The 21,952-nt window shown below is 32.8% G+C and overlaps 1 protein-coding gene across 9 annotated transcripts in view; it reads left to right on the forward strand.

The window, feature by feature from the left end:
• Pcdh9 (protocadherin 9) overlaps window positions 1-21,952 on the forward strand; it is an 848,769-nt gene that overhangs the window by 353,760 nt on the left and 473,057 nt on the right. The window contains exon 3 of one of the 9 annotated variants that reach the window (XM_040281425.2): window positions 1,460-1,531. The exons of the other annotated variants lie outside the window; for them this stretch is intronic. Within the exon in view, the coding sequence (XP_040137359.1) occupies window positions 1,460-1,531 (72 nt within the window). The remainder of the gene's footprint in view (window positions 1-1,459; window positions 1,532-21,952) is intronic. 9 annotated transcript variants of the gene reach the window in all.

Below are 21,952 nucleotides of genomic sequence, written 5' to 3' on the forward strand. Positions count from 1 at the left end.
TGAACAACAAATTTTCTTCACACTACCATAATTAAAAACTAGCAAAACCAAAAGACATCTAACAATATGAAATTCAAGGAAAAGATTTATATTTAACAACCATTTGGGCGTAGGCTGTCTAAAAAGCAGAAGAAAATGGGCATTTCCTGATAGGCAGTGATGCATGGAATTTAAATATTCTTCATTTTTCTATAACAGGAAAATATGTGTTCAGTGAACAGAAAAAGCCTTTTTTATTTTTTTTAATTCGTAAAATTGCTAGACATAGTGTGCTTTACAACTTTACACCTACTCACCCTAAACACATGCCATTTGAGTAGATGCTTTCCTGGCTTAGATCAAAGTTTTTAGGCAATGTTTCTTTTTGTGTGTACTCTCTTTTGAGCTGATAGAACACCCACAGTATATGCATGCAAAATAAATTGCTTAGGCATGCACAACCCTTTCTCTAAAGATTTTTAAGTATTAATAATTGAGGTTTGAGAACATATTATTTAAATGGTTACAAAGCTAATGCAAATATAAGAGAGGCAGGCTGTTGATAATGTTTAGAATAGCATTGCTGTGACTAATGTGGCATCTTGCTGGAAAGTTGACTACAAAACAAACAATAGATGAGAATGTTGGAATCCATGATTGGTTACAGAATTCCCTTTGGTTCTAATTGTGGAGCCCTCCTTTCATGAAATGAGGATGGCAAGAGAGGAAAGGAGATAAAAATGTACAGTGTTTTGTTTTTTTTTTTCCCTCATAAGTGCTTTAATCCTTCAAATCCCATACAGATTTGAATTTGTTCCTTGTTCTGTGACTTTCATTAATGATAGTGTTTGAAGTATATTGTCAGCACTATTTCACTTATTTGAAAGCATGGCCATTTTATTTATTTATAGATATGGAAAGCTCTAGAAAATATTAAACTATTTTTCTAAGAATTGAAAATAATGGGTGGATTTTTATGTAATGGGAACAGCATGGCCCACTGGAGGCATTTAGTGTCCAGAGTGGAGTAGCCTTTGACTGATTAAGTGGGCAGACTTTATTGACTACATTATTAAATATGAAATCTATTAAACTTAAGTCCAACCTTTCCCCCCTTCAAATGTTAACATCGGTGCCGGTGCAAGAGTAAAACTCGTGACATTTAGAAAGGAGAGAGAATCAGATGAGATTTACCAGAAAGAGAATGTATAAATAATTGAAGAGGAATGTCTGTAACAATACAGCTCTTTTAGATAATACGTGACAAAATATTTCTCTGTTTTCTGATGGGGAAGTTTCTAATAGCCGACTCAATCAGCTGTTCCTTAGGCAGTGCACTCAGGGTAATTTTGGAGACCTCCTTCCACGTTTTGATGTATCACCCCTTGTCCCAAGGGCCCTCTATGTGATTGCCTTGGCACTGATATTTATGCTGGATGAACTCAAAGTGCGGCACTTAACGTGATGTTATCTTCCTTAGGTCACAAGAGTGCCGTCTTTCAAGTACAGTTGGGTGATTTCCACACCACTTCATATCTCACCAACACCAGAGGTATCTCTTCCTTGCAACTTAGAAGGAGCCCACTAGACCTGTAAATAATATTCAGCAAGTCTCAGTAAACATTTTCCACCCCCAGCTGGGATGCCCATTCACAGAAGAGGAAAGTCAATGCGCTGAAGTGGGATAAATTAGTGCACTGGCTCATAGTACCAGCGACACGGCTGTGTCATGATTTCCTTTAGGGATCTAGGAAAATGTAGCTTTTCATGCCTGATATTCTTTCTATTATTGTTATCTATCCTCTTCCAAGGTGTAAAGAAATGACCTTTCCCCTTGAAATGCCAAACTGCTGCTTTCAGAGAGACTGCTGTTGCTTCTAAAGAGACAGGTCTCTGCTTCGCTCTTTTGAAGCATCTGCCATTGCAATCACAGGTAAAGTACTTAGCAGGATGAAGACAGTGCCATGAGTCTCCAAGGTAGGCTCAGTCTCACAACGGGGCACTGGGGTTTGCCACCGCCTCAGTGCGTTCAAGCTGCCGGAGCACTTCTTGCATGCTGATCTCTTTAGATAGCAAGACCTTCACTGTCCTTGTTTACATTCTTAAAGTGAAGCTTTTCTCTCTGCTGAAAGTTTGCAGTCTGACAGCTTTAGAATTTGAATTTTTTCATGTCTTTTCAGATCAAGTACGGTGACACTGACAGGAGTTTGCCATACTGCCTTGTGTTCATTTTCTGTAAAACTTGGGTTAAAGCCTGGTGCTAACTATGCTCACCAGCAAGCTGGACCCCAGGACAAAGATAGCAGGCCGTCCCCAGCTCATAAGGGACAGCAATGGCTTTGTACCAGGGGTTGCTGTGAATGTTTTTATATATCTTTTGATAAAGTGAGGTCTTATGGAAAATGGCTTCATTCATATACCTGAAAGTTATGAGCAAAAAATTCTCCTTTCAATACCTTCCCTAAACTGATGCCACTTCAAACAGATATTGTTAGATTGTTTTAAATGTTGGCATTGTTTGGAAACTGAAATTGTTTTCTCTGGGAACCTTGAATCTAATCCTTTTCTTTCATTTGCATAACATTAAGTGATCAGCATGCAACTTGATTTCCATATATTCTTTTGTGTATTCCAATCTACTACTGAAATAGATTGGGAACCTAAAGTATAGCAGGCCATAATAAGTCCAGGCTAAGGGTGTCTGTAAATTTTTTGAAGTGTGAAAATATGTTATATTGAAATAGTTTTGTGTTTCTTTATGTTATAGCAAAGCCAACATTTTAAATATAGGGAATATCTTAAGGACGAAGGATTACAAATAACCAGGAATTCCGTGACTATGACTCCAGAATATAGCCCACCACCAAATCTTCATGGATTTTATAGGCTTTATTTATTTGTTTGTTAATTTATTTATTTGTTGTGACAGTGGAGACTGACACCAGAGCCTCATGCATGTTAGGCAAGAACTCAACCACTAAGCCCTATAGTTATTCTTTCACTGAACTTTTCTCAAAATGATTTAGAAATGCCACCACAATCAGATTAGTATTAACCCAAGAGAGGGAGGAAATTTAAACACTGAATATAAAACTCAAACATAGTTTTTATTAGATATTACATAAGTCTAATTACCCTACCTAGCCTAAATTTTATCTTTTAACTGTTTCAAGATGAAGTGTTATTTAAGCTTTGGCATTTCAAAAGCCCTTCTTATACAAATGCAAACATTAATGAGAATTAATATGAAGAAACGCCAACTGAAGAAACAATGAATCAGCCTGTCTATTTACTACAACAAAAAGGAAATGTTAACAACAGTGGAATAAAACCTGAGTGTCCTGAAAACAGAAGATTGTCTGCTAAATTAAATGTAGTTAAAGTTTGGATGTCTAACTAGTGATTTGGATAAAAAAGATTCCTATTTGTGTTTTCTGCTTTCAAATACATAAACCAGCATGAATGCTCTTTCTTGCTCTTCATGAGATTCATGTGTTATCAAACCTACAAATGTAGGAAGGTGACATTGAGCCCTTAGTGAATGTCTTTGTTTTGAAAAGATTTTTTGCAATTTATCTGATATTCAGAACATTGAGTAGTAGACTTCCCAAAGCTCATTTTCACCAGTAATGACTATAAAATATTAAATAAAGCTATAAAGTGATTGTAGACACAATAAAATTGATATTAGAGGAAGCAGGGGAGAGAAGGGGAAGAGCCTGATGAGGCTTTAAGTGTCTACTCTGAGCCAGACATTCTCCAAACCACTGTGAAGCAAAAATCAATAGAGGCGTGAGGAATTGTTACCTAATCAGGAGGCAGACATGTAAACACACAATTACAGGATGAGAGACTTATTAAAATAGAAGACAATAGAGAACCCTGGGAATGTCGAGAAAGGCTTGGCAAACTCTGTCTCATGGAGATTGGTAACCTAAAGATGGCAGGACAGAAGAGACTTCAAAGGAATTTTGAAATTTGAGCTGATTCTTAAAAATTGAAGTAGGAGTTAAAAAATAAATAAATAAAAGAAAGATAAAGAAGGACAGAAGAATGTATTCCATACATTTCGAAAGTGTGTTTCAATGCTTCTAGGCTAAATATCTAAGTATTCAATAAGTTAATGTGGTTGGACCCAAAGATGATATATATGGATGTGGCAAAAGAAGGATTTGGAAAAGCCAGAATGCAATCTTGTGTGTCTTGCTAAGGAACCAGTACATTTTATCTATATTATAGGAAGAAATAAAATATTTTAAGCAAAATTTATGTGAATCGAATTTGAGTTCCACTAAACAAAATCAAAATCAAAATTGTTCTAGTGTTGGAATGTAGCATCCAATTTTTTTTTTTTGAGTTGATAGAGCTAATTAATTTAGGGCATGTCCTCTTAAATATCATCTCAAGGAACTAAAAGGAAAAAGTAAATGAAAACTGAATAAATTTGCCATGTTTAAATTGGGGGAAAGGCTGACTGGGCATGAGTAATTTAATTACACTATTCACCTTAATACTAATAATATTTTAATAATGTTTCAACAAATCTGATTGAATGAAAGATTCTATACATTCCCTACACTGAAGTCATCCCAGTACTTTGATAGTGCTATGTTTCTTGGGTTATTAGATCTAAGGTAAGGGATGAACAGGTCAGCAATTGAGGACTTTTTGTTTTGTTACCTGCTTTGAGGCTTTGTGACTACTATTGAGGACAGGACAAGTAATACCAGTGTGTCTATGAGTTTTCTTGAAAATGGACTGCACCTTCAATATGTTGATCATGTTTCCAAAGAAATAACATGACAAATGGTTTATGCAGTTTTTATGTTTGCCACATTTCTTTTCCTTATCAAATAGGACTGTTGAACCTGAAATCACTTATCTAGTTGGACTTGAATGGTCTTAAGCAAAAACAGAAAAGAAAAAAAGAGAGAAAGAGAAAGAAGATATAAACATACAGCCCAAAGTGAGGAAGGGATTTGTTTACACTTCTGATGCATGAGTTTCACATTAGGGTATTAATAAGGGCAATATAAATAAATGCTTCTATGTATTCTCTAGTTCTGTCTGTAGGTTGCTGCTTGAATAGCATTTTTTTTTCTGCAGCATACAAGTAGAGTGGTTGCTTTTTCACAGACTGCTTTGTAATTTTATGACATCCTTTTACTCATATTCACCCTCTCTTACACATCTATTGCTAATCCATAACATTCTTTTTAAAAGTCTTGATTGGTTTTTTTTTTCTCTGAGGTTTTGGTAAACCATATGTTCCAATGGGAAAATATTTATTTGTTCCAAGGCAAAGTAGACCTTTGAATATCAAAACTTAAACATATTATAAATTTTTGTTATAGTACACGTCTAAGTAGTCCCTGATCTTTTCAAAGACATTGTTCTAAAAATGCTGCTAATCCCCCACCCCCAAAAATTACCAATACTCAGAGACTTTAGAATTGAAGAGACCTATGTGAAGTTTTGCTAGAGGAACTCAATTGGTATGATTAAATTCTCGAAAAATAGAAGCTTAAAATATTAAAAACACTAAAACATTATAGAATTATTGAATGATTTTAAAGTGAAGAAGTAGTTTAAGAGGATAAATGTTTATAGAGAACTGCCTGATTTTTTAAATTTAATTCTGTATTTTTTAAAGGAAAATGTTTAAGTGATTTATGTGAAAAAAGAAATAAATATCTGATATATGCTCTCTCCCCTCAAGGTAAATATCATATCTTCTCCAAGTAGGTAAAAGAATATGTACCTGTTTACTATGGAATGCAATGTATTAAAAAACATTTGGCAAGAACATAGATGTAGAGGAGAAAAGGTGATATCATACCTCTGGAATAAATATCAGTAATATCCACAGTAATATATTTAGTGGATATTCATTTTTACAATGGAAAAATTTTCCCATTATCCCCACCCCAAGTTTATATCACTTAATAATATGTCAGCCTGTGGAAGCTGAAGGAATAAGATGGATAGGGCTATTATCAAAATGTTAAAGGAGATTCTTGATGCTCCAAAGGGCAGTGAGATAATACACATATACTGGCTTTAAAGATCCACTGAGGGAAAAATTGTTGCTACATGTTTCAGAAAAAACTTTCCAGTCATAAAAGTAGTATTGTCAAAAGAAGCTATTTATTGTGATTGGTAACAATTTTCAGGTGATCAGAGAAACTAATTATTACTCTGTTTCACATTCATTCTGTCTTACATGCATTAAAGCTCCTATTATGTTTATAAGTTAAAAAGAAATTACCTCCAACTTTCTCACATTTCCCATATGTGTGGAGAATTTTACTCTTCTATTACAATCTCTAAGATGGTGACAAAACCTTTAATTTAAATAAATCTATCATCTTTCAAGCCTGGTTCTGTGAACTAAAAATTATCAAAATAGTATCACTTTTTTTGTTTCTATTTGTACGCAATATAGAAGTTCATAAATTATTTATTTACTATTGTAGAAGGTCAAAGGACTGAGATAAGAAAATCCTCCACTCTTGAATCTGAAAGTAAAACAGTGCATATGAAGGTGAAATCACATACTTATGATTAAAATGATCCATCTTTGATTCTTTACCTCTCTATAGAAAGAAACTGATAGAAAGAAACTGATGAAGCATTCTTATCACATATTTTAGATGTATGATTTCATTTCTTTATTTTATTCTTAGAGGAATTTCCAGAATTTCTAGTGTTTCATGGTTCCAATAGATCTAATGTATAAAAACCAATGTCTTACATTTGCTGATGTAGATAGGTGTGTATGTATGTTTTGTATTTATGTATATGTAAACACCCATAAATTATTATCCCCTGTTAAAAGAACAGAAATCTTGGTAGGCAAGTATGTTATTCACGAGCCCAATGATTCATTTACCTGCTGTGTACAAACCACTTAACTTGACAAGCATTTTATTTTTTTGGTCTCTAAGTTCACATAATAGGATTTTTAATAATAACTATCTCATAGACTTGCTGTTAATATAGAATACACATATGTAGGTATACATGTATATTTATTTATTTGTAAACTGTTTAACATAGTTGTGGAATAAGAGCTAAATAAATGTTAGCTATTATTTTCATCCTTAGTTAACTGAAAAACTGGTTATATTTCTCTGACGGAAAAAAAAAGTCTAGAGAAATCAAGAAATGAGCGAAGGCTACAAAAGTATAATTGTACTCTTTAATAACAGTGGTCCCATCACAGCAGATTGGGAGATTTGCACTTTGTCAGCACTCAGTGCATATTAAGGAAACAATCAATCAAGGCTTCGTGACAACACAGCTATTCCTAATCCATTATTCATTTCTGAAATTCTAGTTGTAAGGGAAAGGTCTGTATGTTGGAGTTGATTTCCCATTTTTTTTTTAACATGTTATTACTTTGTGGTGAAAGAGAGGAGCAACTTTTCTACCACGGGGGGGGGGGGAGGCAAAGTCTATACTTCTGTTGAACAAAATAAAATCAGAAGGACCTACATAAGAGTCAGCTTCAAGTCAACTATGGTAGCATTGTCCAAACCACTGTTATTCCTTTTATAATTTCCTCAAGCTTTGTGGACTATGAAAGAGAAGAAAGAAGAACTCATAGGCATTTAATCTTCCACTCTATATTTAGACATCCATTTAGAAAGGACCACATTCAGTTCGTGGCATACACGGTAACTTGCCATGAATTGCCTTTAAACACCTAATTCATGAACTCCAAACCTCTGCTCCTAGGGGAAATAAGGGGTTGGGTTCCTGGGAGCTTCTATCCTAAAATTTTCATATATGGATCAATAAATAACCATTTTAATGTATGTTCTGTTTAAATATGTCTTGTTTCATTCATACTGTTAATTTGTTAACACTGAACTTGTAACAAAGAGCAGTGTGAATCATGTCAAAACAAAGTTCATCTAACATCCATATTTTTCTTACAATGTGTCATAGATTTGTCCAGAAGCACTAAGCACTTTAACACCATGCTCATGATCTATACGAAATTACAAAATCACAAAAATGTAAGAAATAAGAAGTGGCATTAAATAGACCTTAAAAAAGACACTCATTTACAACATAAGATTTAAAACAGGAATGGAGAGCATTGCCTTGATCAAACTCTGCTAGGAACATTTACGTTAGGAGACACATTTTTCAAAGCTCAGTACATTTCTGTGAAAGACTTAAAAATACTATTGATTTGGAGATTATGAGTAGATTTTATCAAGTAGGCAAATTTAAAAACATAGAATTCTTGACTAATGAAGACTGAATATATCTATAAAATAATCTAGTTTTAAAAACTATATTCTTACTCTAACAGTGCAAAAATTACTTAATAGCAATATAATGGCAATAATATGGATTTATTGGATATATGTCATGTCAGGCACTGGACTAAGCACTCTCTACATTTAACAACCATGATTATACTTCATTTCTATAGACAAATGAAGTTTTAATGAAATAAAGCTGTCATGGTAGACGTGGACTTGCCAGGATGTAATTGAATATTGCATTGTTTATAATGAGAGGGATATTTTAGTGTGTAACAGATTGGAGTCTTTGAACATGGTTTGAGCCCTAGGACAGACTTTGTGGTTCTAGGAATAGTATCTTACACTTTAGTACTGCTTTGATCATTGCCTCTCTTGTTTAAGGATTTACTTCTTACTTTTGAACATGCTATAGAAATATAAAATAACAATTCTCTCTTTGCAAGTTTTGTGAGGCCACATTCCTCTCAATTTTTGGTCATCTAAATAATTTCATATTTTTTCTCAATATACATTCCCATAAGATGACTAAGGAATAATTCCTATTCTCACGATTCTTTTAAGTGAGTTTGAAAGTTTCCTATGTGGTGGGTAGTGTCTGTGACCAGCCTTCTAAACACACTTATTCCTTCATGAATATGGACTAGGTAAAGAATACCAACAGTACTTTTGGAACCACCTTTTATAACAGTGTTGACTTGCGAAAATGCAGCTGCTGGGTGGAATGACAAAAATTTTTATCACTGGTATAGATAATCACATTCACTTGTTGAATGGCAGGGGCTATATGGGGACTCCTGTAATTTGGAGGTATTCCTGGAGATTTACGAAAGAGAACAGAAGGACTCCGGAAGCTTTGGAGCTAGGTAGGCAGAATGAGAAAAAGGAAACAGATTGAGCTTGGAAGATAGGGAAGAGGAAGTTAGTGGAGGCTAAGGAAGGAAACCAAAGAGATTCCTAGTTGTTCAGCACAATTTCTACCTGGAAAGCCCTCTTTAGGCCAAGGACCTTGAGGCCAGGGACCTTCCTACATGACTGGTAGTCTTTTTCACTGTTGACCAATATAGATGCTGGCTGGTAAGCCAAGTTCTTCACAACAACCATGGGCTGTGTTTTCTTCATCTCCCTACTGCTCTGAAGATTGTTTTTATTTTCCCTCAAATTTTTCATATGTATTCTTGTCCCCCAAATTTAAAATTGACAAATAAAGGATGCTAATGATGGAAAAATATGCTTTCTAAAGGATTCTCTACTATTCTCTTCCTTCTCAAAAATAAATTTTAAAAATTTTATACAGATTTATTATTCTCTAAACAATACAACATAACAACTCTTTACATAGCACATAGCATTTGCAATGTGTTAGTATTTTAAGAGATCTAGAGATGCTTTCTAACATATGAGAGGATATTATATGCAAATACTATGCCATCTTACAGCATTTTATAGAAGGGACTTGAGCTTTAGATTTTAGCATCTGTGGGGGTCCTAGAATCTGTTCCCCACTAAGGGAACACTATTTTGTTATGGTAGGTCAAACATAATAAGACAAGAATTTTAGTATATTTTTATTATGTTCTGCACCAAAGAGCTCAAATCTAATGTTAGTTAAATAGTTTGTTCAAAGTCAGCAAAATATAAGAGAAAGGCCAGGAGTGAATGTGAATTTAAGCCAGTTTTACTCCAAAACCTAAACTTCAAATAAGGAAACTATGCATAATTTCCATAGATATAATTTGGCTTTGAAAATTTTATTATGGATATTTAATTTAAATATTTTGCTTTTCCTTTAGAATCACTTTCATCTTAAGAAATTTATTTATTGAGAAATTTTGTAATTCATCAAGGCATAAATGTATTGTTACATGTTAAATAGGCTCTTTGTCAATAAATATATTCATATTTCTGCCTTAAAGGGATTCTATGAGTCTTTATGATACAGTCAGGAATTTTTCATTGCTTTCTGAGGAAATTTTTTTCTTCCTAATGTGTTGAAATATTTCCAGGTACTAATGCTTTTGTGGCAAACTTCAAAGGAAAGTTGTCTAAGGGCAGCATGTAGTTTAGAAGAGTTTCTCAAATGCTTTCCTGTTCTTTGTTCAAAATACTTTGTATTTTTAAGTTCTTTGAAAGTAGATACAGTTCCTCATATTCAAAAAGATGTTAGAAGAACCTAAACTAGATTTCTATTGGTTTAATTTGACATTTCTTTGAAAACATGCAAGTTGGCAGAGACAGGATTTCCTCAAGCAGGTCCAGAATTTCAGTTCAGAAAAGACCAAGGTTTGTCTATAGACTCACAGTTTCAAAGCATTAACGCTGTGATATAACTTGAGAAGAACATAGGGCCTCACACAAGATATCTCAAAGATCAGCTGGGCGTATTTTCAAATGAAAGTATTTCCTATAAAGGTTGGCTCTTTTGTTTGAACTAAAAGTTTCTAATGTTTCAGCTCAGTGTATAATCATATCAGATTTTGCAGTTGTTGCATGTGGAAAAAAAATAATCAACAGATATGGGGGGCAAAACACTGCAATATAATTTTTACGTAAGTGGAAGGGAGAGATCATATTGGTTATCTTTAAAGTAAATATTTGTAGATTTTAAAGTAATTTACTTTCATTTATTTTAAATGATGTACAGAACAAAGAAAATAACAGTCATCTGTAGTGTGTCAACGTATATTGATGTCTTCCTCCTATTGACTAACTTTATAGTACCAATAGCATATTAATAACAACATCTAAGTTTTTTTTTTTAACTGTTGTTCTATATTCTTAAGCAGGCAAGATTTCTGTGCTTCAAGTCCTGCTACCATATTTAGTGACCTGACATTATTGTTTGGTAGATAGTAAAATGAAAGAATATCTTTCCTTCCTCCATTAGTATATTAAGTGGCCAATAGGGATTGACCCTGTATTCCCTCACTCCCAGCCATCTAAGCAGCCTGGTCTGGCATTCCTTTTATGGAATATGGCAGAACCCTGGTCAGCAGCAGTCCTCAGCAGTTCTTTTGGCTTTGTCTCTGGGAACACTGGGAACTTTAAAACCTGGTAGTTCCTCATGTTACCAGGTACTTCTTAAAACCTCATTTCTCATTGTCAGTCCTATTCATAATTGCATATCTCTGTGTCCTGCTTCTTTGACTTGTCCAACGGACTAAAAAAACATGCTTTCCCCTGAGGCTAGATATAGACTTACTGACTCTTGGAATCTATTACCTTTAAGTGGCATAACTTTTTCATTTCACTCATGCAGAAAGACATTACAAGGTATGACTTACAATTAATTTCTCTATCTGTCCACCTATGATTGTCATCATTTATGTGTGTATTTAGGACATCATCTGTAAAGTTATCACATGGGCCCCCTAAAACACTGGCATGCATACATACCAAACAGTGGATAGATTACTTACCAAATCTAATGGACACTAAGGAAGGCTGTTTTAACAAGCTGTTTTAACAAATCAATCAGTGTAATACATTGTCAATATGAGCTATGCTGTCACATTGAAATGAACTCATGTATTTTGTATCTTATTTAAGAGGAGTGACAATAGTAGTATTGTTCAAAGCACAATATAGCAGGATATTGCTGTGAAACAGTTAAGTAATACAAAATTTTATAACCAATGATTGTAACTTGAACAGATAATGTATCTGGTTATGTGTATATTGAAAGTATAAATGCATTAAAATGTTAAATTTAAGATTACATTCATAAGAATATTCAGTAGTGAAGTTACTGTAAGCTGTTAATAACAAATGAAAGAAAAACATTTTCTCTCTTTCCATGTGTTCTATAAATTATATCCTGAAAGTGTATTGGGTTATCTAAACTACACACTTTTGAAAGGCTCGAGCTATAGAGACTGTTTATATTTAGAGGACAGCAACAGTGCATGAATATTTATAAATAATCCCACATTCAAATAATGAAATTATACTTCCCAAGATTGCAGTTATTTTTTAAAGGCAAATGTTTGATTAATGATGTTTTGACAAAACAAAAATGGTATTTCCCTCCTTTGATAATATAAGGAAACAATAAAATGTAATTGGCCCCTTGATGATATCCTGCTGGTCTTGAAAAAAATGAAGGTCAAAAATTAGTTGCAGAAGCTAAAGAGCAGTTTAACTACTTTAAAATTATAAATGTTCCATGATCCTAACTATAGCTTATTTTTATTAAGGGTTGATAATTTTAATATAAATTTATAATGTGGCTAAATAGTAGGGGAAAATTCTTTGTCATAAAAGCATGAGCTTTTTAATTAAAATATTACTTGCATTTTAGGCACTGAATTTTGGTGATATTTTGAAATTTTTACAGGAGATTTGGGCATCTTACAAATTTTGGAAAAGATATTGGAGATGCTAGAAAAATAAAAGTGAAAACAGAAGCATAGTCCCAAACACAAACACATACAGATAATTTAAATATATATAGAAATTACGTTGAAGGCATAAAATAATACATTTCTTTTAAAAGATTTTTATTGATAAATTATAATTTTACATAGTAGTCACATTCATTATGCCATATTTGTGCATGCATATAACATAATTTGATCAATTTCTTTTTCTAGTATTATCTTAAATATTACTTTAATCATACTGAAATAGAAAAACAACCTATTATGGAATCACTTTCATTATAGAAAAAGCTTGAAATCATTAAATAATATTTAATTATGTGAATATAATTTTGCATGAATCTTTTTCTTGAGACATCATTGCTAAATTTTCCTAAAAGTGAGATCTTCTTAATAGCTTATATGTATAAAACTCCGAAAATGTGTTAGTGTGCCTGGTGCCATAGCACATGCATGCCTGTAATCCCTGTGGCTTGGGAGGCTAAGAAGGGAGGATTGTGAGTTCAAAGCCAATCTCAGCAATTTAGCAAGGTACTTAGCAACTCAGCAAGACCCTGTCTCTAATAAAATATATTAAAAGGTGTGAGGATGTGGCTCAGTGGTTAATCACCCCTGGGTTCAACCCCTAGTATCAAAAACAAGTGGTATTTTGACATAGTTTTATGTTAGTATGCTTAGTTTCTAAAATTTATTTTTCTGTTAAAAAATGATGAAAATGATTCATTTGAATTTTGAAATCTGCTGTTATTAAATTATCTTATTTATCAGACAACAACTGCAATGTGTGGTATAGTGTGTGTGTGTGTGTGTGTGTGTGTGTGTGTGTGTGTGTGTGTAAGAGAAAGAGAAATTGAGACATAGAGATTGGTGGAAAGCCTAGAGAGGGATCTGAATTGTTTTTCATAGCAACTTTTTACTGTAATAGTTTTTATATAAAGTCAAAGAGAAGGAAAATGTACTTTAAAAAGTGGTTTATAAATTTACTCAGTGGTTAAAAATTTTGCTCCATTCTTAGTTATATAGCACATGTTTTTCAGAGATAGAAATTCATCTAATATACGAAGACTCTAGCTGAGACTAGTCTTTGCAAAGACTAGTTCCCAATAATTTTTTTAAATTAAAGAAAAATAAAAGAAAACTAAGGGTAAGTATTAAAAAATAAAATAAAAGGAATATATAATTTGGGGGGACTAACGATATGAATCGTCTTTCTAAAAAATGAACTATATGGCAATGTCTACACTATTTTATAGGTTAGAATTATTTTATCTTATAGTATTTTCCATGGATTATTAAACCTTTCATAGAACATACTAGCAGTGAAAATGGCATTCATAACATCTGTCAGTAAGACATAAATATTATTAATTATTTAACATAATATGTTGTCTACATTTTAGATTTTCTTATATATTTTTTGAAGTTATTTAACAATCATTTTCTAAACATTTACCCAAACCCTATTTACTCTGAGAAGGCTCTTATTCATTGCTTGCATGCAAGCTCATTTGCTTGGGTTTTGTTTCTTACCATTTCCTACCTCCTTCATTGTATATGTTAACATGTTTGACTGTAATGGCCCCAGAAGAAGTATTATGGCATCTTGTTGATAACTTACATTTCACACTCTCTAAATGCCTGAATGACATTATCAGCTATCATTGTATTAATCCCCACTTTAAGTATCTAATGACTGATAATGTCATTCATGCATTTACCAGCTTAATCCGTGTCTTAATGGACTCCTAACTGTTTGCTTATGTGACAAAGTATACTGACACATCAAAATGTGATGCTGTATCTGTTGTAATTGTTATTATTAAAACAATGCTAAAGGGTACATTTAAAGGAAACGATGAGTATCAGAACTTAAAATTTTCCTCTGAAGGAAATTGTTCTATAATCCATGACAAAAAGGATATCTGTGGGTTTGGGGCTTTTTCTTAACATTCAACTTGTAAGTTCTCTACAATTTAAAAGCTATGAGCATGCTATTTATGACCCCTTAAAATTATGAAAAAAGCTCTGTGGATTTCCTTTTTTTTATGTTTGTGTGTATTTAAATTGTATTTTCAAAAGCCTGGATACATATGCCTATATAAGGTGTCTGTTCCCCAGTCACAAAAAAACGCTTTGCCTGAAATAAGATTTTTAGACATTCTCCATTCCACAAAGAGTTTCTTTAGACTGGATACTCATGATTAACATGCTATTTAACTATGTATAGGATCTTTTATTATACTTTCAGTGTTTGAAATATTTTTTGTGTCTTATTTCTTTAAAGTTTATCCATTGATCAAACTGGAAACTAAATTTGTGTATAATGTTAATTATAAAGAATTTGAAAAACAAAATTAAATACAAAACTGAATAGTAATACATGCAATTGTGGGGAATTTATTTGTAAGTTGTTTAGACTGAAATCTACCTTGCAGTTCTTTACAGAATTTCACACACCACCCCTTACATATTGTCTTTTTCAATTATCTCCAGATATTCTTGAAAATATGTATTTAAAAAGTAGACTACTGCTAAATTTTAATTAAGTCTCTTACTTCTGCAGTGTACCAGATACCACTTAACTAAGTTAAGTGATTTAAGTCATAACTAAATTAGTGTATAGGGTATCTCACCAAAAGGACATTTAGTGACTTGTAGTTTCAATGTATGTTCATCTAAGATTCAAGCATTATTATCAAGGATCATATCTTAATACAGTTCCTCTGAGTTATTCCATTGACAGACTCACTTTGTGCCTAGAAGCATGCACAACTCACATTGTCTCATAACATAGCCTTGTCCAGGAGTTTACAAATAAGACATGATATCTCCTTCTGAAAATGGGCCACCTGATAATCACCCTATCCATCTCCCTGTGAAAATGAGCCACATGTCCTTCCCTGAATACCTATTAATGTCTAGGGGGAAGGAAGGTGCTGTTTGGAATGTCCTCAGATTCACAGTTTCAAAGTAAAGAAGTCCATCCAATGTAAATTTGGGGCACTCTTCCTAAAATATATGCAAATAGACTCCAGACTGAAATCTACAGCATATTTTCATTCCATGTGGTCTTTGAAGTTTAATATGTGTGGACTCTGGTGGTCACTAGAGAATATTGCAGTAGGTGTATGTTTGTTTGCAAGTGTGAGTGTGAGAATACTTCTCTAACAGATTTGGTCTTATAGAAAAAGTTCAACTACTTAAAGCAGATATTTTTGTTGGTAATTTTAGGAGGTTTATAATATTTGGATTTCTCCATCTGTCTCTGTCTACATGTAAAACACAACCACTTAAATCTCAAAGCAGTGAATGCAGTAGCACTCCTACTTAATGAAGGCTTAGTCAGAATTATCTTTGCTGAGGGCACACACCTGCATGTAGCTGGCATCTCAAACCTGAGTCTACCTGAAGTTCACTGCTGATAGTAATTGATTTCCTTCCTTCAGTCAACTTAACATAGATCAAGAGTGAAGTGGCACTTGGCTACACGCACAATCTCAGCAGCTGCAATTTTGCTGTTGCCTGTCATACAGAACACTTCCAGGGTTTCCATAGAGGCTGGGCATGTTTCTGAATTTCATTTTGAGACACAGACTGATCCTTCCCTGTTCACTGGAGTTAGGGAGACATCTTACACTACTCATACTAAAAAGAAAATTGCTTCCGATATTACCATTGAATTCATATCTTTCCCTCTCTATGAAACGTTTATAATAGATTTAAAATATTTCCTTCTCATTACCTTAATGTTAGGAGATAACGTTTTATTTTTATCTTCCAAATGTTAGAATTAATAAATCAATAACCATATTACCAAAACACAAATATTACTATGTTGATTTTATTTATTCTTCAAGTTAAACATAGTTTTATGCCATCATAATCTAAGAAAATAAATACGTAAATAAAGAGAGAGAGAGGTGAAATGTCCATAATCTCATAAATTGTTGAAAATAGCATATAGTCTCAGTGGCTATAACAGGTCAGATCCTCAGGGGCACTCATGCTGGTCCTTTTGGAAGTATCAAAACCTAAAATAGTTAATGAAGAAAAGGTGCCTAAAGAAAGAAGGGGCCAACCATTGCCCTTCCTTGTTCAATTTAAATGACTTTAAAGATCTAGGACTTGAATCACATTAAAATTGGTTCATCGTGTACATATTGGGAGAACAAGTCTGGGAAATAAATTTTCTTTTGCTAGTGTAATGTTTAAAACAAGGTCCACATCATATGTAAGCGGTTTTTTAGCAGATACTACCCTCAGACACAATACTGACAGTATGAGGATTAATTAGTTCAAGAACTAGCTATTATATGGAATAAAAATTAAGGCAAAACACAATTTTAAAATATAAAATTAAATGAAACTATATTTGATGTTTGCAATGTCACATGGTAAGCTTTAGAAGTCTGTGCTACTGTCCTTGCCTTTCCCATATTGTCCTAACTGAGCCCATCCATGTTTTATTTAAATTAATGCAATGATTTCATTGCTTCCAAAGTACTTACCTAATGAGAAACATAAAACAATAAATAGATTTAATTTGGGTGGACTCAATCTAAATCCTATACTCTCTATCCATGTTATTAACATTCCATGTTAAATTACAGGTTTGTGTAAAGTACATGGTAAATATTCTAGCCCTTCTATTAATGTTTGTAATAATAATAATCATATTTATTGCTATTATTATTTTGTGAAGCTTACACTGGGTTACAAATTAGGCATTCCAAATATGGCATGGTTCAAAATAATTATTGTTGTTTTTATTTGTTCTAAAGCATGTTGACTGTGAAACCTGCAGAAAAAATGTGTTGTGTGAATAGCTCTAACATTTTATAACCTGTGGCTAATTCTTCATTAGTAGTACTGTACTCTATATTTAAAAATATTATTTATTTTCAATAGCATATTATGCTGTTTGAATTTATACTGCTTATAGTTTATTTAATTAAACATGTGAAAAACAGGCATGTTTGGAGAAAATTACATAATTTCCATGCAGTGTTCATAACATAAGATGCTTGTAAAATGTTTGTCAAGACTTTTATATGTGCCCATATTTATGCATTCTTTATTTAGGGAGCTGCAGGCAATTATAACACTCATTGTCATAATTTTCTTCTTCTTTTTTATTTTTTTACTTTGCAACCTCTTAAAGATATTCTCTGCCTTTTAAAAATATTTGCTTATAATTTAAGTGCTTATGTTTTCAAATAAAAAAAAATAAGTTATCTTTTAAACATAGATACTTTTCTCCTACAGTTTTCATTTAAGCAGCTCATGAGGCAACAATTACATGAGAATTCAGACTGAGACAAGCCACTAAGGTACTGTTTTCAGTACCCAAGTGGTCTCCACGAAACAGAGCATCCAGGGGTATATTTTCTTTTAACTTGACTTCATTTCTCCCTAATTAGTAGTGTGCAATGTACCATTGTGATGCCTGCTTCACCCCCTTGGTTCTTGCACCTCCCCTTGGGGATTTCCCAGCTGTTTTGCTCTCCTGTTGTAATTGAAATCTTACTTGTTCCAGCCTGTAATTGATAGTGAACCCAACCATTTTATGTTTGTCATGCAACAGATGTACAACAGAAACACTCAACATGGCATATGGAAAAACTGCCCTACTAGAGTGAAATCAGATCTGTTCCTGTATCACAACCCCATCCTCTGAACGTTTTATGGTTTTCTCTCCTCCTTACAAGTATGTTGTTGTTACAATGGTCCATATGAAAGTCATAATATTCATTTGATATGTAGTTATTCTTCTCCGGCCTTATGATATGACTGTGTCTCTGTAGTAAAAACTATATAGAATAAAATAGATTAATTAACAAATGAAATATAGTTCCCTGCATATTTCTTTTGTCAACATCGGTTAGCAGTTTTAATTAAATAATTAACCTTACATGAACAAGTCTATCTCCATGAATAAATCAAGAAATTTTTGAATTAGTTGAATTATTCACTGCATTGTTTTATTTTTAAATACAGACATGAAATGAAACAAAATCAATATAATTGCGTCTGTACTCAAAAATCATGACTTCTGCTTCAAGGAGGAATAGTGTCTTTATAAAATAATATATAGGACTTTTGAGTAATTGATTTTTTTATCACAGAATATATTCTGTGTTGAATAGATGGTACTGAATGCTTTGTGATATTTGTTGGTAGACTTTTGTATGGGTTGTTGGGCCTCAGTGGCTGAACTAATGTGGAAGGAGACAGTGTGAACTAAGCAGGATAGGAACAAGAAGCATTAGCTACATCACAGGTTAGCCAACTCCCATTCCCTGTGGAGTGAGCTTTACAAGTGCAATATTTATGGCATTAAAACTTCTTGGGTGAGTGTCTAATGAAGTCTTATCCTGAAAGTAAAATATGCAAGAAAAATATTTGGATGGTTGTGGATCAAGAAGTGTAATGAATAACACTAATCCAGTTCCAATATTCCTTTTAGCATTTATTGGAACCCTGGCCAATAACTGAGAGTGTGAGGACTAGAATAAAAGGAATTCGTAATTGATAAGTGCTGGGAGGCATGATTGCACAACATTGAAGGTGGATCCAAATCATACCTCTAAAGCCTCAGTGAAGACAAGAAGGGCTAATTAGCCAACTAAGGGAAGAATAAATGAATGACTGAGTATCAGAGAGGTAGTTTTGAAAAATGAAGATCTGATAGCAAGTAGATATTAGGATGGAGAAGTAGAAGCAGAGAATAGAGTTAAAGTCTATTAAAATATCCAGATAAGATACCAGATGGAAAAGACAATAGCAAGAGACCATGGGAATATCCAAGGAGCACCCACTGCATGGGAAGATGTTTCAGAGGTATAATTGCCGTAACTTTCTGCCATGCTCCATGAAATGTGAAGGAAAGTAAAAGAAGAAAAGAACCCAGATATTATAGTCTGACTAACTGGAACCTGTTTTAACATTAATAAAAGGGGAAAGATACTGGGGAAGGTAAAACAAAATAAAAAAAAATTTAGTGATAAAGAGATTTGGGACATTATATCCCATAATATCTTGGGGACATAATATCTATCTTTTGTTGATATGTCTGGATGCAGTTTAAAGTAAATATTTAGAAGTAGAAATCTAGAGTCCAAGGCAGAGAATCTAATTGAACATAAACAATAAAAGTGATTATGGTATATTAAAATGTTATATAATATTTGAACATATTTCAGAATCTTCTATAAGACATTTTAAAAATAAATGTTAAGATATTTGAACATAATATTATTTTTAAAGTGTCTTAATAGTCTTCATCCTTTGGGATAAATAACTTTGTATAAAATATATTGGGAAAATGATTAAAATTTTATTATTATATTCAGTTTACAGAAGTACAGATCAGATAATCATTTGAGAATACTTCTTTGCACTGGTTCTAAATGCTGTGCTCTTTGTTCTGAATTATTCAAATAAGTGACATTATTTTCAAAGTGATTATTTCTCCATTTTGAATAAAAGTCAGCTACTAGAGATTACAGCATCATACATTATAAACAGAACAGAAAAATGAGTTGCTCTAAATAATTCTAGTACATCATATTTTCCCTTTAAGTAAAAAAACCCTGACACTCGATATTTAACTATGTTTGTAATAATACATGGCCATAAACACATACATTTTATTTCAATTGTAATATTAAAATACAAACATTCACATGGGTCTTTATGTACTATAGTTTCTCATGCTAGCATGAAAAATTGTGTTAATATTTGTTTAGTTTTAATGAGGTAGAACAAAGGATTGTAAAATACATCATATGCATTTTATCTATTAATATCAAAGTAAGTTTCTTCTATTGAAAAATCTCACTAAATTTAGCATTATTCTTAATGCATATTTGAATGTGTACAGAGTAGTTATTTTATTTATTATAATATTGGAAACTTACCTTTCTCCAAACCTTCATGAGATAAATTTTCTTAAATATGAATATTTCCTAAGATTAGAATAAATAAAAATATTTCTGCAAATATGAAGGTTGAAGAACACGGTATTGCTGAGTTGATTTTACTAACTTATATTTCTCAAATTGCTGAAGTGTACTTAGAGAAGGCCTTTAATGGAAAAAGTGAGACTGTAGTGCACTAGTTAGACTGTAGTGCACTGTCTGAGTTTACAGAAAACTGAAAAATGAGAAAAGGATAATATGGAAGGAAATATATGTGTTCTGTATGTAAAGATATTTTAAACTGGAAGTCATAGTAATAAGGGCAAAATTGGAAAATTTGGCATAGTGGATTAATTTCATTTTAAATTTTCCATGCTTTAACTTTAATTTTTGATGTTTAATTTTTTATTTATGTTTCAATGAAAATGCAGTGTTCAATTTCATTTGCAACATCTTCTTAATACTATTGCATTTTCTGGCACATTTTGATTAAAATGGCAGAGAGAGAAGCCCTTGGTGTTCATTCCCACGTATATGTATTTGTCAGTCATGTTGTGTAGCTACATCTATTGCCTAGGGATTGCTTTCATCATCTGGAAGCCTGTTTAACAAAAAATTTACCAAAACTCATAGCTACACAAAGATGACACCTAAGATTGTTGCTTCAAGAGAAAGTCATTTTATGTGTAGCTGATTTTAGTAGGCTTTAGAGCAAAGGTTTTTCTTCACTACACAGTTTTGGTTTCTTTTCTCTTCCCTATTAATTGATTTAGAAAAGAGAAGCAGAAAGTGACTGAGAAGAGAAAGCAAAGAAAAGGGAGGGAGAACAAGTTTATAAATAGATGGATGTCTAAGGGAAGCTCAATTCAAAGGAGCTGGAGTTGACAGTTATTCTGAGCAAGGTCTTTGGAGTCAGACTGCTCAGGCTTCATCACATATTCTTGCCTCATTTCTACATGTCAGGTAACTCCTCAGACCCTCATTTTTCTCCTTTGTAAAACAAAGCCACTATTCCTATCTTAGTTACTAAGCATTTATTTAATGCTTGTAAAACATTTTAGAAAAGTTCCTGGCACATCTTAAGCGTTGGCTCTATATTTATTAAATATATACTGAATGAAGGTTAAAAAGAGAATTTGGTTTGGATAGATTTGGGAATTAATAGAAAATTTTAAAAATAAAAGTTGTCAACTGAGAGTCTCAAAAGTATAAGCTGAGGCCATTGACCTTCTTAATTTTGGCACATCCTATGACCCAGCAGCCATCCATATGTATATATGCCATGGAAACCCTCACAGTTTCCACACAGGTCATCCTATAAGTTGATGATGACTGAGGGTGATGAAGGTACTAGTGGCTAGCACTTAATTACATTCTTATTACATGTTTGATGCTT

Source organism: Ictidomys tridecemlineatus, chromosome 6, assembly GCF_052094955.1.
Source record: "Ictidomys tridecemlineatus isolate mIctTri1 chromosome 6, mIctTri1.hap1, whole genome shotgun sequence".
Lineage (NCBI taxonomy): Eukaryota > Metazoa > Chordata > Mammalia > Rodentia > Sciuridae > Ictidomys > Ictidomys tridecemlineatus.